We start from the raw sequence: 12492 nt of genomic DNA, 5'->3' as shown, positions 1-12492 counted from the left end.
AAAATAATTCTCTAAAAAAATTTTTTTAAAAAATTGACAAACCAGCTTCCCAATTACTTTTAATACAATCTAATGAAAGTAAACATAAATACAGTAAAATTTAAGGTTTTTTATAAAATGTTTTGGTTCTACTTACAATCTCAGTAAGAATTGAACTTCAAAGTATAGTCATAAGGTCATTCTAACGACCCATGTCATCCCCCCTGCCTCCTAAGAATGTCAAAAGCTCCCTCTGCTGGACGATACCTCAGGCTTGGGCTGAGCCTCAGAAGCCACAGTTCCTACCAGTTCTTCCAAGGTCTGGGTGTTTAGTGAAATAGGTTGATGGCCCTTTAAGAGGCAGTAGCTGGCTCCCAGTTGCCATGGAGACAGCTGGATACAAACCGGGTAGCAGTAGGCAGCATGTCCTCTAAAGTTCAATCCAAAGGTGAGAAGTGGGGACCCGGAAATGGAAAGGGCATCTTCTCTTTCATAATCCACTCTGGCCTGGGAGGATTCTGCTCTCGGGACCCCTGCCGCACCCCCGTCTTTCTTCCCAGGGTCTGCCATCTGCCATCTCAGCTTCTCCTCCCTCCATAGGCTCCAAAGCCAAGGACCACCAGCCCTCAGCCCAAGAGAGTCTGCCACTCCCAGAAGCCAATGCGGAAGCCATCAACTTCCTCAACTCCGTCCGTGAGCCTGGGCAGTGGGGGTGGAGGGGATGGGCAAAAGTATGGACAGAAAGGAAGAGAGAAAGCCCAGACCTGGCCACTCCCTCTCTCAGCCTTCATTATCCTGGGACTCAGGAGGGGGTGAGGCCTATTCGTGGATATTCTTCAAGGGAAGACCCCAGGGACATGGTGGGAATTGGTGGGGACTGTGGGGCAGGGGGACGTCTTCACCTGCTGCCCTCTGTCGAGGCCAATGGAGGGGAGGCAGGGGCTGTCCAGGGGATGTGGGATGAGGAAGAGGTGGGTGGAGACGGTGGGGGCACTGGTGGCCAGGGGGTCAGAAAGTTGAGGCCTAAGAGCCGGGGCTTTAACTATCCCCATGGGACCCTCACCCCACCCAGGGCAGGAGGAGCTACAGATGCTGTTCTTCTCGGAAACTCTGGTCATGGTCTCCGATGCAGGGGAGCCTCAGGGAGAGCTGACCATTGAGGTGCAGGGAGGGAAATACAAAGACCAATCTGGTGTCGTGACCTACTTCCCCTTCGTGCATGCCTCTAGCCGCGGCTTCTTGGACAAAATCCTCTGCGGAAGCTCCCTACGGGGTAGAGTTCCTGCCCCCTGCCCCCCTCCACCTCCACCCTTCCTTCACTGCCCTCCTCCTCCCACCCCCCCAACTCCCAGGACCTTCACTCAGGACCAACACTTTGGCTTCACCTTGGGACTAAAACGGGGTAAAGAGAGTGCGTGGGGCACGGAGGTGAAAGGGAAATCACCGCTGTAGTTTTTTCCTGGGGCCACCCTACACCCGCATTGTCCAGCCCAGGCCACCGCCCTCGCTTCCTGCAGCCTGCAGCCCTGCCTCACGGCCGTATTCACCTCCTCCCCCAGGCTATCTCTCATGGAAACTGGAGGTCGTAGAACAACAGAATCAGGAGTTCATCAAGGTATCTCCAGGGGCTTGAGCCTTGACCACATGTGGAAGGTTTTCTATCCAATCCTCCCCTCAATTTTCTCATTTATGAAGGAGAATAGACAAGGTGACCTCTGCGGGATCTCACTTGTATACAATCCCATGAGGCCCTGATTCTCCCCTCCATGCTCTGGCCCTTAGTTCCACGTCCTCCCCGTGGAACGGAAGATGAGTTTGCTGAAGCAGGATGATCAGCTGGCCATGACCAGAATTGTCAAGGAGGGTGAGGTAAGGATGAGAGCCAGGTGAGAGCCATACTCTACATCCTCTTTGGAACCAGGAACAGGGGACAGATGGTGTCAGGCCGGGAGCCTGGACGAGGGACCATATGGATTGGGTCATATGCTCGACACCTGGCTTGCCCAACCTACCCCCACTTCTTGGCTCCAGGTCCCTGACCCAGATTTGTCCTGAACAGGAAGTGAAGACTGAAGTGACTTTCTTCCCCTGGCACTCCATTGCGGGCTTTGTCTCCCAGGCTGCCAACCTGGTGTTGCTGAGGGTGATGGCCTGGCGGCAGATGGTGCCCAGCAACGCCCGTTTCCTGGCCTTGGACACCGAGGGCAAACTCTGCTACTCCACTTACGTAAGGGGTCTCCCTGGGTGGGGGACTTTGTCTGGGGTGAATTAGCAGGGGCAAGAAGGATGCTGAGTTGGGAGAAAAGACAGCTGTGGAGTGGAAGAGGGGGCGGGATGGGGATAAACCCAGGGCGTAGGGGGGTGGGGGTGAGACTTCCAAGGGCAGGAGAAAGCAAGACCGCATTTGTTAGAGGGAATACGAAATGTGAGGCAAGTGGTGTGAGCGAGAAGGACCAAAAAGGTGGGAGCAGTGGAAGAAAGCAACGCTTTTTGCACAAAAGTCAGTCCAGGAAAAATAAACACAGTAGGGTTCACTTTTAAAGACATATTTTTTTAAGATCAGGAAATGGTTTGTTTTTTTTTAAGAACTTTTATTGAGATACAGTTAACAGACAATAATCTGCATATATTTAGAGTGTACAATTTGGTATCCCAATCTCCCAGTTCATTCCCTCCCAACCCTCCCTGCTTTCCCCACTTGGTGACCATATGTTTGTTCTCTACATCTGTGTCTCTATTTCTGCCTTGCAAACCGGTTGATTTGTACCATTTTTCTATAGTCCACATATACATGTTAATATACGATATTTGTTTTTCTCTTTCTGACTCACTTCACTCTGTATGACAGTCTCTAGGTCCATCCATGTCTCTACAAATGTCCCAGTTTCATTGCTTTTTACAGCTGAGTAATATTCCATTGTATATACGTACCACATCTTTTTTATCCATTCATCTGTTGATGGATATTTAGGTTGCTTCCATGTCCTGGCTATTGTAAATAGAGCTGCAATGAACATTGGAGTGCGTATGTCTTTTTGAATTATAGTGTTCTCTAGGCATATGCCCAGCAGTGGGATTGCTGGGTCATATGGTAACTCTATTTTTAGTTTTGCAAGGAACGTCTATACTGTTCTCCATAGTGGCTGTATCAATTTACATTCCCACCAACAGGGCAAGAGGGTTCCCTTTTCTCCACGCCCTCTCCAGCATTTACTGTTTGTAGATTTTCTGATGATGTTTATTCTAATCCATGTGAGGTGATACCTCATTGTAATTTTGGTTTGTATTTCTCTAAGAATTAGTGATGTTGATCAGTTTTTCATGTGCCTCTTGGCCATCCATATGTTTTCTTTGGAGAAATGCCTATTTAGGTCTTCTGCCCATTTTTTGATTGGGTTATTTGGGTTTTTTTTGACATTGAGCTGCATGAACTGTTTATATATTTTGGAGATTAATCCTTTGCCTGTTGATTTGTTTGCAAATATTTTCTCCCATTCTGAGAGTTGTCTTTTCGTCTTGCTTATAGTTTCCTTTGCTGTGCAGAAGCTTTGAAGTTTCATTAGGTCCCACTTATTTTTGTTTTTATTTCCATTACTTTAAGGGGTGGATCAAAAAAGATCTTGCTGTTATTTACGTCAAAGAGTGTTCTTCCTATGTTTTCCTCTAGGAGTTTTATAGTGTCTGGCCTTACATTTAGGTTCTTAATCTATTTTGAGTTTATTTTTGTGTATGGTGTTAGGGAGTGTTCTAATTTCATTCTTTTACATGTAGCTGACCAATTTTCCCAGCACCACTTATTGAAGAGGCTGCCTTTTCTCCATTGTATATCCTTGCCTCCTTTGTCATAGATTAGTTGATCATAGTTTATCTCTGGGCTTTCTATCCTGTTCCACTGATCTATGTTTCTGTCTTTGTGCCAGTACCATACTCTCTTGATCACTGTAGCCTTGTAGTATAGCCTAAAGTCAGGAAGCCTGATTCCCCCAACTCCACCTTTTCTTCTCAAGAGTGCTTTGGCTATTTGGGGTCTTTTGTGTTTTCATACAAATTGTAAACTTTCTTGTTCTAGTTCTGTGAAAAATGCCATTGGTAATGTAATAGGGATTGCACTGAATCTGTAAATTGCTTTGGGTAGCATAGTCATTTTCACAATGTTGATTCTTCCAATCCAAGAACATGGTATGTCCCTCCATCTGTTCGTGTCGTCTTTGGTTTCTTTCATTAGTGTCTTATAGTTTTCTGAGTACAGGTCTTTTACCTCCTTGGTTAGGTTTATTCGTAGTTATTTGATTCTTTTTGTTGCAGTGGTGAATGGGATTGTTTCCTTCATTTCTCTTTCTGATCTTTCCTTGTTAGTACATAGAAATGCAAGAGATTTCTGTGTGTTAATTTTGTATCCTGCAACTTTACCAAATTCATTGATTAGCTCAAGTAGTTTTCTGATGGCACCTTTAGGATTTTCTATGTATAATATCATGTCATCTGCAAACAGTGACAGTTTTACTTCCTCTTTTCCAATTTGGATTCCTTTTATTTCTTTCTCTTCTCTGATTGCTGTGGCAAGGACTTCCAAAACTGTGTTGAATAGTAGTGGAGAGAGTGGACATCCTTGTCTTGTTCCTGATCTTAGAGGGAATGCTTTCAGTGTTTCACCATTGAGAAGGATGTTTGCTGTGGCCTTGTCATATATGGCCTTTATTATGTTGAGGTAGGTTCCCTCTATGCCCACCTTCTGGAGAGTTTTTATCATAAATGGATGTTGAATTTTGTCAAAAGCTTTTTCTGCATCTATTGAGATGATCATGTGGTTTTTATCCTTCAATTTATTAATATGGGATATCACATTGATTGATGTGCATATATTGAAGAATCTTTGCATTCCAGGGATAAACCCCACTTGATCATGCTGTATGATCCTTTTAATGTGTTGTTGGATTCCATTGGCTAGTATTTTGTTGAGGATTTTTGCATCTGCATTCATCATTGATATTGGTCTGTAATTTTCTTTTCTTGTAGTATCTTTGTCTGGTTTTGGTATCAGGGTGGTGGTGGCCTCATAAATTGAGTTTGGGAGTGTTCCTTCCTCTGCAATTTTTTGAAAGAGTTTGAGAAGGATGGGTGTTAGCTCTTCTCTAAATGTTTGATAAAATTGACCTGTGAATCCATCTGGTCCTGGACTTTTGTTTGTTGGGAGATTTTTAATCCCAGTTTCAATTTCATTATTAGTGATTAGTCTGTTCATATTTTCTATTTCTTCCTGATTCAGTCTTGGAAGGTTATACCTTTCTAAGACTCTGTCCATTTCATCCAGGTTGTCCATTTTATTGGCATATAGTTGCTTGTAGTAGCCTCTTATGGTGCTTTTTATTTCTGCGGTGTCTGATGTAACTTCTCCCGTTTCATTTCTAATTTTATTGATTTGAGTCCTCTCCCTCTTTTTCTTGATGAGTCTTGCTAGAGGTTTATCGATTTTATTTATCTTCTCAAAGAACCAGCTTTTAGTTTTATTGATTTTTGCTGTTGTTTTCTTTGTTTCTGTTTCATTTATTTCTGCTCTGCTCTTTATGATTTCTCTGCGTCTACTAACTTTGGGTTTTGTTTGCTCTTCTTTCTCTAGTTTCTTTAGGTGTAAGGTGAGATTGTTTATTTGGGATGTTTCTTGTTTCTTGAGGTAGGATTGTATTGCTATAAACTTCCCTCTTAGAACTGCCTTTGCTGCATGCCACAGGTTTTGGATCGTTGTGTTTTCATTGTCATTTGTTTCTAGGTAGTGGGGGCCACTTTTAAAGACATATTTTTTTAAGATCAGGAAATGTAACATCTCCAACTGCACTTAAAATTTATACTATTATGTCTCAACCCTGACGGGTGTTTCTTTTTTTTCTCTTATTTTGGCTAAACTTTCATTATCAACCTACCTAGGACTTCCTGCAATATGTGATTTTGAGGCTGTGCCTCTGAACACACGCTTTGGGGACTGATTTGACCCACTTTGTAAATGACACGCTAGTCTTTTTTGGTCACAAACGTGACAAAGAGCAATGTGTTTGACACAAATGGGCACGTGCCATTTCCCCCCAGTTGTCTTTGAAATGTTTTTCTTACGTTAGCTCTGTTCTCCCTGTAGCCATAGCTATAACAGGGATTTAAGTTTATTTATTTATTTATTCATTTATGCATGCATGCATGCATGGATTGGGTCTTTGTTGTTGTGCATGGGCTTTCTCTAGTTGCAGCCAGTGTGGGCTACTCTTCGCTGTGGTGTGTGGGCTTCTTATTGTGGTGGCTTCTCTTCTTGTGGAGCATGGGCTCTAGGTGCTCAGGCTTCAGCAGTTTCAGCATGCGGCTCAGTAGTTGCAGTGTGTGAGCTCAGTAGTTGTGATTCACGGGCTTAGTTGCTCTGCAGCATGTGGGATCTTCCCAGCCCAGGGATCGAACCCGTGTCCCCTGCATTGGCACGCAAATTCTTAACCACTGCGCCACCAGGGAAGTCCCGAGATTTAAGTTTTAATTACAACAGGCAGCTTGCATGGGCCTGAGGCAGCCATAAATCTCAGTCTAGTCCCTCCTCAGACCTCGCTACCCCACTTCCTCCAAATAGCCCAGCCCCTGCCCTGCCCCACACTCACACCTAGTTGGTCATCCCGCTTACAGAATCTGCCAGCTAGAAGCACTTAGTCATGCAGCTGGCCTGGGGAGGGGTTGAGGCAGGAGCAGGGTGGAGCTGACTCTCTATGAGAGGACCCCAACTGAACCTGGGGGTGCAACTGACCTCTTGTGGCGCCTAAGGGTCTGGACAGTCAAGGGTTGCATATCACTGGTGAACAAGCAATGAAGCTGTAAAATGGAGAGAAGGGCTAGGGTGAGATGTGGGGGGAAGCCCTGGTGGCATCCATCTCACCTCCCTCCCTTCATTTTGGTTGCTGCCAGCAAGCCCTGGGCTCCCAGACAATCCAGGTGGGCCGTCAGCAAGTGGAAGTGTTCATTGTGGAGCAGACTGTACACTCGGAACAGGGCATCCCCATGTCCTGCCAGTTTTACCTGCTCTCTGATGGGTGAGCTACTGATGGTGGGGCCAAGGGGGCAGTATTGAGCACAAGCATGGGTGCTCAACCGCCTGGGCAGGGATGGGGCAAAGGGAGAGTCCTGTTTCTGGGGACACCACTAGGGAGACTTGCTGTTGAGATCTGAGTGCCCCTGCTTTATCCACTCATTCACCCTCTTTCATATATTCACTCCTTCTCCTGATCTTCACAATGCCTCCCAAACCTCACCAAGGAGCCCTGACTGGCTGAGGAAGTCAAGGTCAACTCCACAGAAGCTAAGGCATAGCTAAAGTGGCAGCCACAGGTGTGGGCGTAATATTGAAAAACACCCAAGTTTGAATAACTCAGCACTCAATAAAATCACCAGGCTGGGAGAAGCATCCCAGCACACTACCAAGCTGTCACCAGCAAAGCACAGGCACCAAATCCTGAGAAAATTTGGGAAGGGGAGAAGCATTTGTTTCTCGAAATTTCCAAAGAGGTATTGACAGAATCCCTACACTTGGGGGAAAAAAAGTAATCAGAACGCTGTTGGCTTTCCTTATTTCATAACTTAACTTGTTTCTATTTTGAGTGTCATATAGCAGGAGGCTCATGATTCTCTTTATTTTTTATTTTTTTGGCTGTGCCCTGCGGCTTGTGGGATCTTAGTTCCCCCAACCAGGATTGAACATGGATTCTTGGCAGTGAAAGCGTGGCATCCTAACCACTGGACCGCCAGGGAATTCCCTTGTGATTCTTTAGTGCTCACACCTCTAAAGGTCTTGCACACATGCACACATCTCCGGGGCAGGAGCAGTCTCCTGTTTGAAAAGCAGGGGCTATTATCTGGGGATCTAGAAATGAACAGAACCGTGGAACGCAGAGACAAGTGGAGGAGGGGAGGAGGGGGCCAGCAGTAAAGGGAGGCCCCCCAGGACACCCTTCAAAGGAATGGGCTGGTCTAGGAAGATTCACACCTTCTTCTGTATTGCATTCCAGGCACCTGGCCAAGAGGATCCAGGTGGGCTCCCCCGGGTGCTGCATGATTACCAAGGTGCCCATCTTGAGGGAAGAGGGTGAGCGAAACCCCTGGCTGGTGGGAGAGTGAAGGGGAGGTGGGGAAACCTGGAGCCTTCCAGGGTGCAGGGGCTGGATTGCGTGTGCCAAGGCTGGGATGGTAGCCTGAGATGAGATGGAGAAGCTTTGTTTTCCAACCTCTGTCCCCAAGGCAATCAGGGGACGATCACTTTGCCAGGGACCCCTTCCAGCAGCTCTGCCCATATGGGCAGAACCCCGGGGTTTTACCTGAGGCTGCCCAGAACTGGTATTCTTGGGCATCCGTCTGTATTTGAGGAAGGTTCTGGGGTCCGAGTAGACACGCAGCCTTCCTCCCACCCCTCCTCCCAGATGATACTGAGCCTCGCCCAGTATTTGAGAAGAAACCCCTGGTGTGGGAGGAGGACATGGAGCTGTCCTCGAGGTTCGTGGACCGGAAGGTGAGGAGGGGCTGCAGCCAGCCTGAGGTCGCCATCCCCCTGCCCTGGGCATACATTCCACCCTTACTGATCACATTTTCTGCCCGGTTGAAATGCATCACCCCTAAGGGCTGGGGGATTCCAGCGTCCCTAAGCCCTCCATGAGGCGAAGTAGAGGGGGCCTCCTGGGGAGCGTGGGTCCCGGATCTGGCTCAGGCTCGGCCCTTCCACCAGGAGGAGCTCCGTCTCAGCCACAACAGCTATCTGCGGCAGCATCCCGAGGCCCAGGCGCTCATCTCCGACTTCCTGCTCTTCCTGCTGCTACGCCAGCCGGCCGACGTGGTCACCTTCGCCGCCGAGTACTTCGGTCCCTTTGCGATGAGACGCCCGCCCACCCCGCCCTTGCGCTCCTCCAACAGGCCCAGCCCCTTCCGCGAGCTGGAGCGGGAGGGCAGCGAGGGCGAGGAGGGCTAGGAGGGCAGCCCGGCGGGCCCCCGGGGTCCCGCGAGCGGGGACTGGGCGGGAAGCCGGGCTGTTCCGGCTGGGCTGGGACGGGACGTGGGCGGGACGCACCCGGGAGGCGCGCTTACGCGTCTGTGGTTTTTAGGGGAATAAACGGGGCCCTCCCGAGGCTCTGCTGTGAGCCGGATCCTTGTCTGGCCAGCGTCTTCTGTCTCGGGCTAAACATAGGAACCGTGAACAGGGTCTATCGAGCGATTTTCAGCCTTTTTCCCTAGATGTTGTTATGATCAATACCCCTGTTTTACAGATAAGAAAAGAGAGGCACAAAAAGATTAAGTGACAGAGTTAACACGTGGGAAGTAGGATTCAAACCTGGACGTTGGATTCCAAAAACCCACACTTTAGTCACTAGGTTAGCCGCCATGGAGGGGCGGGGCTTTTGGCAAACAATTGTTATCGATTCCACCTGGCATAATTACCCGCTCCCTTGGGCTTCCTAGGTGGCGCAGTGGTTAAGAATCCGCCTGCCAATGCAGAGGACACGGGTTCCATCCCTGCTCCAGGAACATCCCACATACTGCGGAGCAACTAAGCCCGTGGGCCAAAAATTACCCGCTCCCGCCAAAGAAACGATGCGTTCACCACTGGCTTCGCTCATCACCCCCGAAGCTTTCCAAACCCCCTCTCCCTACCCTGCTGCCAGCTCTCACATTCCACCTCCCGCCCGGTTCCCACTACACACAGGAAGCCCCAGATTGCTTGGAGGGTCCCCAGTTGTAATAGGATGGGCAGGCGATCATCACCTCCTTTAGACTCCCTGCTTAATGACAGTTCCGGCCCAGTGGCTTGTTTCTGCTCAATACTGACTGCAGCTGAGTAACAAATAGGAGGCAACCTCCCTGAGGCATGAGGCAGCTGGTAATGGGCGTGGGGCTGCATCCTTCCATCTATTCATTCTGCCCACTAGCTAAGAGATGAGGGCCTCCAGAGAAGCTTTGCACTCTAGCGGACAGTATGGGCCAGTATCTACAAGACTGTAATGATGGAAATGTTCTCTATCCTCCATGTCCAATATGGTAGCCACTAGTCACAGGTGGCCACTGAGCACTAGAAATGTGATTAATGTGACTGAGGAACTGAAGTTCTACTTTAAATTTTTTTTTTATTTTTTTGGCCACACCACACAACATGTGGGATCTTAGCTGACCAGGGATTGAACCTGCGCCCCCTGCACTGGAAGACGGAATCTTAACCAGTAGACCGTTGGGGAAGTCCCCACTTTAATTTTAATAAATTTCAATTTAAATAGCCACACGTGGCTACTGGCTACCAGACTGGACAGCAACAGCTCTAGATAATAAGGTCTTTTCATTCAATCAGGCAATTGGCTCAACAAATAGTGCGCTCTGTCCCTGTGCCGGGATTGCTCTGAGCCCCGGGAGATCAGCGGGTACAAGACCAAGTTCCGCTCCTCGTGGCACTTGCAGATAGCATGGGGAGATAGACGATAAACACAAAAGATAATTTCTTAGGTGAAATTTCAGACATTTATGAAAACAATTAAGGCCAAGTCATGGGTAGAAAGTGACTTAAGGTTGGAGAATTGAGGGTGGAGGCTTCGGGGGGGGCCTCTCAGTTGAGTTGGGATCTGAATGATAAGGAGTTAGACCTGTGAAGAGCTGTGGGAAAAGCATTTAAGGCAGAAGGAACAGCAAGTGCAAAGGCTCTGAGCATGGCAAGTTGGGGACAGAAGGCCATCCAGGTGGATGCATGGGGTGGGGGGGATGGGGAGGGAATGAGGGAGAAGCAGGTGATGAAAGTGCTCAGTCACTGCAAGGTAGGGAGGACCAGGTCTTGAAGGGCCTCCTAGGCTCTGGTGAGTTCTCCTTATCCATGGAGAACTAAAACCAAGGTTGACCCAGCCCAGTGTACCCAGAATGTTCCCACAGAGATCTTGAGAGCTCCCTCTGGTCCCTGATACTCTGCCACAGTGGGGGAGAGGGGAGGGCAATAACATCCAACCCACAGGCATCCTTCCTCTGCTGAGTGCTCTTGTGTCAGGTGACTTGGGAAGGAGTCGCCACTTCCCTGCCTGCTCTGTGCCATCCATTTCAAGACCAGTCTGTTTTTAGATCCTATCATTTGTCCCCAGAATTTCTATGACCCCCTCTTCTTGCTCCATATTTCAAGCTATATATGTCTCCGAACAAAGGAAAAAACAAATGTTGAGCACTCGTGACGTGCTAGGCACTGGACTAGGATATGGGGATGTTGTGGGAGTATCAGGACCAGGCCCTGCCTGCATGGCACACAGTCTGTTTAGAAGGAAAGAGACATCAGCTAAGGCTCCCGTGGATGAATGTGTAAGTGTAGACCGCGGAAATGCTACCTGCAGTATTCGAGTGTTTAGTGCAGACTTGACCTAGCATTGAGAACCCAGGGAGGCAAAGGGAATAATAAGTAATAATAAAATCAAGCCCTACACAGCACTTACTATTCTAGTCCATCTACACATGATAATTCATGTGATTCTTACAATACTCTTATGAGGTGTGTTCTATTATTATACCCATTTTACAAGTGAAGGAAAGGTTAAGGTCAAGGCCATGAAACTGGTTAGTGGCAGAACCAGGATTTAGACTCAGGGAGTCTGGCTCGAGTCCATATGTGAATCCACTCTGATAAATAGATCAGCGGTGGCTCTCTGGAGACAGATCCCAGAACAGAGAAGAGGCACCTTCCTGCTTTCGATCCATCCAGACTCATCTCGACTGTACACTGTCTTTCCCCTTCCCCAGGCACCCAGAAGCTGCCCCATTCCCTACCACATTGCCACTGACAACAGCTTCAGTGCTTTGAATTGCCTGGGTAGATAGGGAGGGCATTGTGCTGAGGGACCATATAGTCTAGCCCTGGAGAAATCAAGGAAGGCTTCCTGGAAGAGGTCACCCCATAACTGAATGCTGAATGACAAGAAGCTGTTTGCCAGGCAGAGGGTGTGGTGGGTGTTTGAGGAAGAAGCAACATATGCCAAGGCCTGGAGATGGGAGAGAGGGAGCATGGAATGTCTGAGCTCCTGCAAGGGGTCAGGACAATATGGTGAAGGGTCTGGGACCCCAACTAAAGTGTTGCCCTCTGAGAGGCTGAGAGGCCCTAGAAGTGGGTTAGGTGAATACGTGAATGCCTGCCTGTTTCTGCATTTTTTCTTCGCACCAGAAGCTGTAATAAGAGCAAATAAACTAAGAGCAATGCTATAGATCACTGGCGCCCTACAAGAAGAGTCTTACATTTTGACATATTGACAACAAAATAAAAAGCCAGGGCTGATAATGCCCTTGGAAGGTGTAGATTTGACCTTCTGAATCTCTGTCGTGTTCCTCCCTTCTTTTGGTTAAATCCGCTGCTTCCCCAACACTGGCATTCCTGCTAAAAGCCATTCTTGTTCAGTTTGATGGTTTCCCCATTTTGTTTTATGACATATTGCATCAGAATTGTCCTTTGCTATTTAATCATCACAAATGCCCCATGTTTGAGCTACACTGCATCCA

The 12492-nt window shown here is 48.1% G+C and overlaps 1 protein-coding gene across 1 annotated transcript; it reads left to right on the top strand.

Annotated features, from left to right (window-relative positions):
- The first annotated feature begins 368 nt into the window (after positions 1-368).
- CATIP (ciliogenesis associated TTC17 interacting protein) lies at positions 369-9131 on the top strand. Its single transcript, XM_057746637.1, has 10 exons — positions 369-427; positions 580-672; positions 1052-1252; positions 1539-1594; positions 1762-1848; positions 2039-2206; positions 6910-7034; positions 8007-8083; positions 8415-8503; positions 8717-9131. Exons 1-10 carry the CDS (start codon positions 403-405, stop codon positions 8954-8956), a joined length of 1161 nt encoding a protein of 386 aa, XP_057602620.1. The 5' UTR covers positions 369-402; the 3' UTR covers positions 8957-9131.
- The last annotated feature ends 3361 nt before the right edge of the window (positions 9132-12492 follow it).

The sequence above is a fragment of the Hippopotamus amphibius genome, chromosome 8 (assembly GCF_030028045.1).
Source record: "Hippopotamus amphibius kiboko isolate mHipAmp2 chromosome 8, mHipAmp2.hap2, whole genome shotgun sequence".
Taxonomy (NCBI): domain Eukaryota; kingdom Metazoa; phylum Chordata; class Mammalia; order Artiodactyla; family Hippopotamidae; genus Hippopotamus; species Hippopotamus amphibius.
Note: the sequence above shows the minus strand (reverse complement) of the source record. Positions and strands in the feature narration are given on the sequence as shown.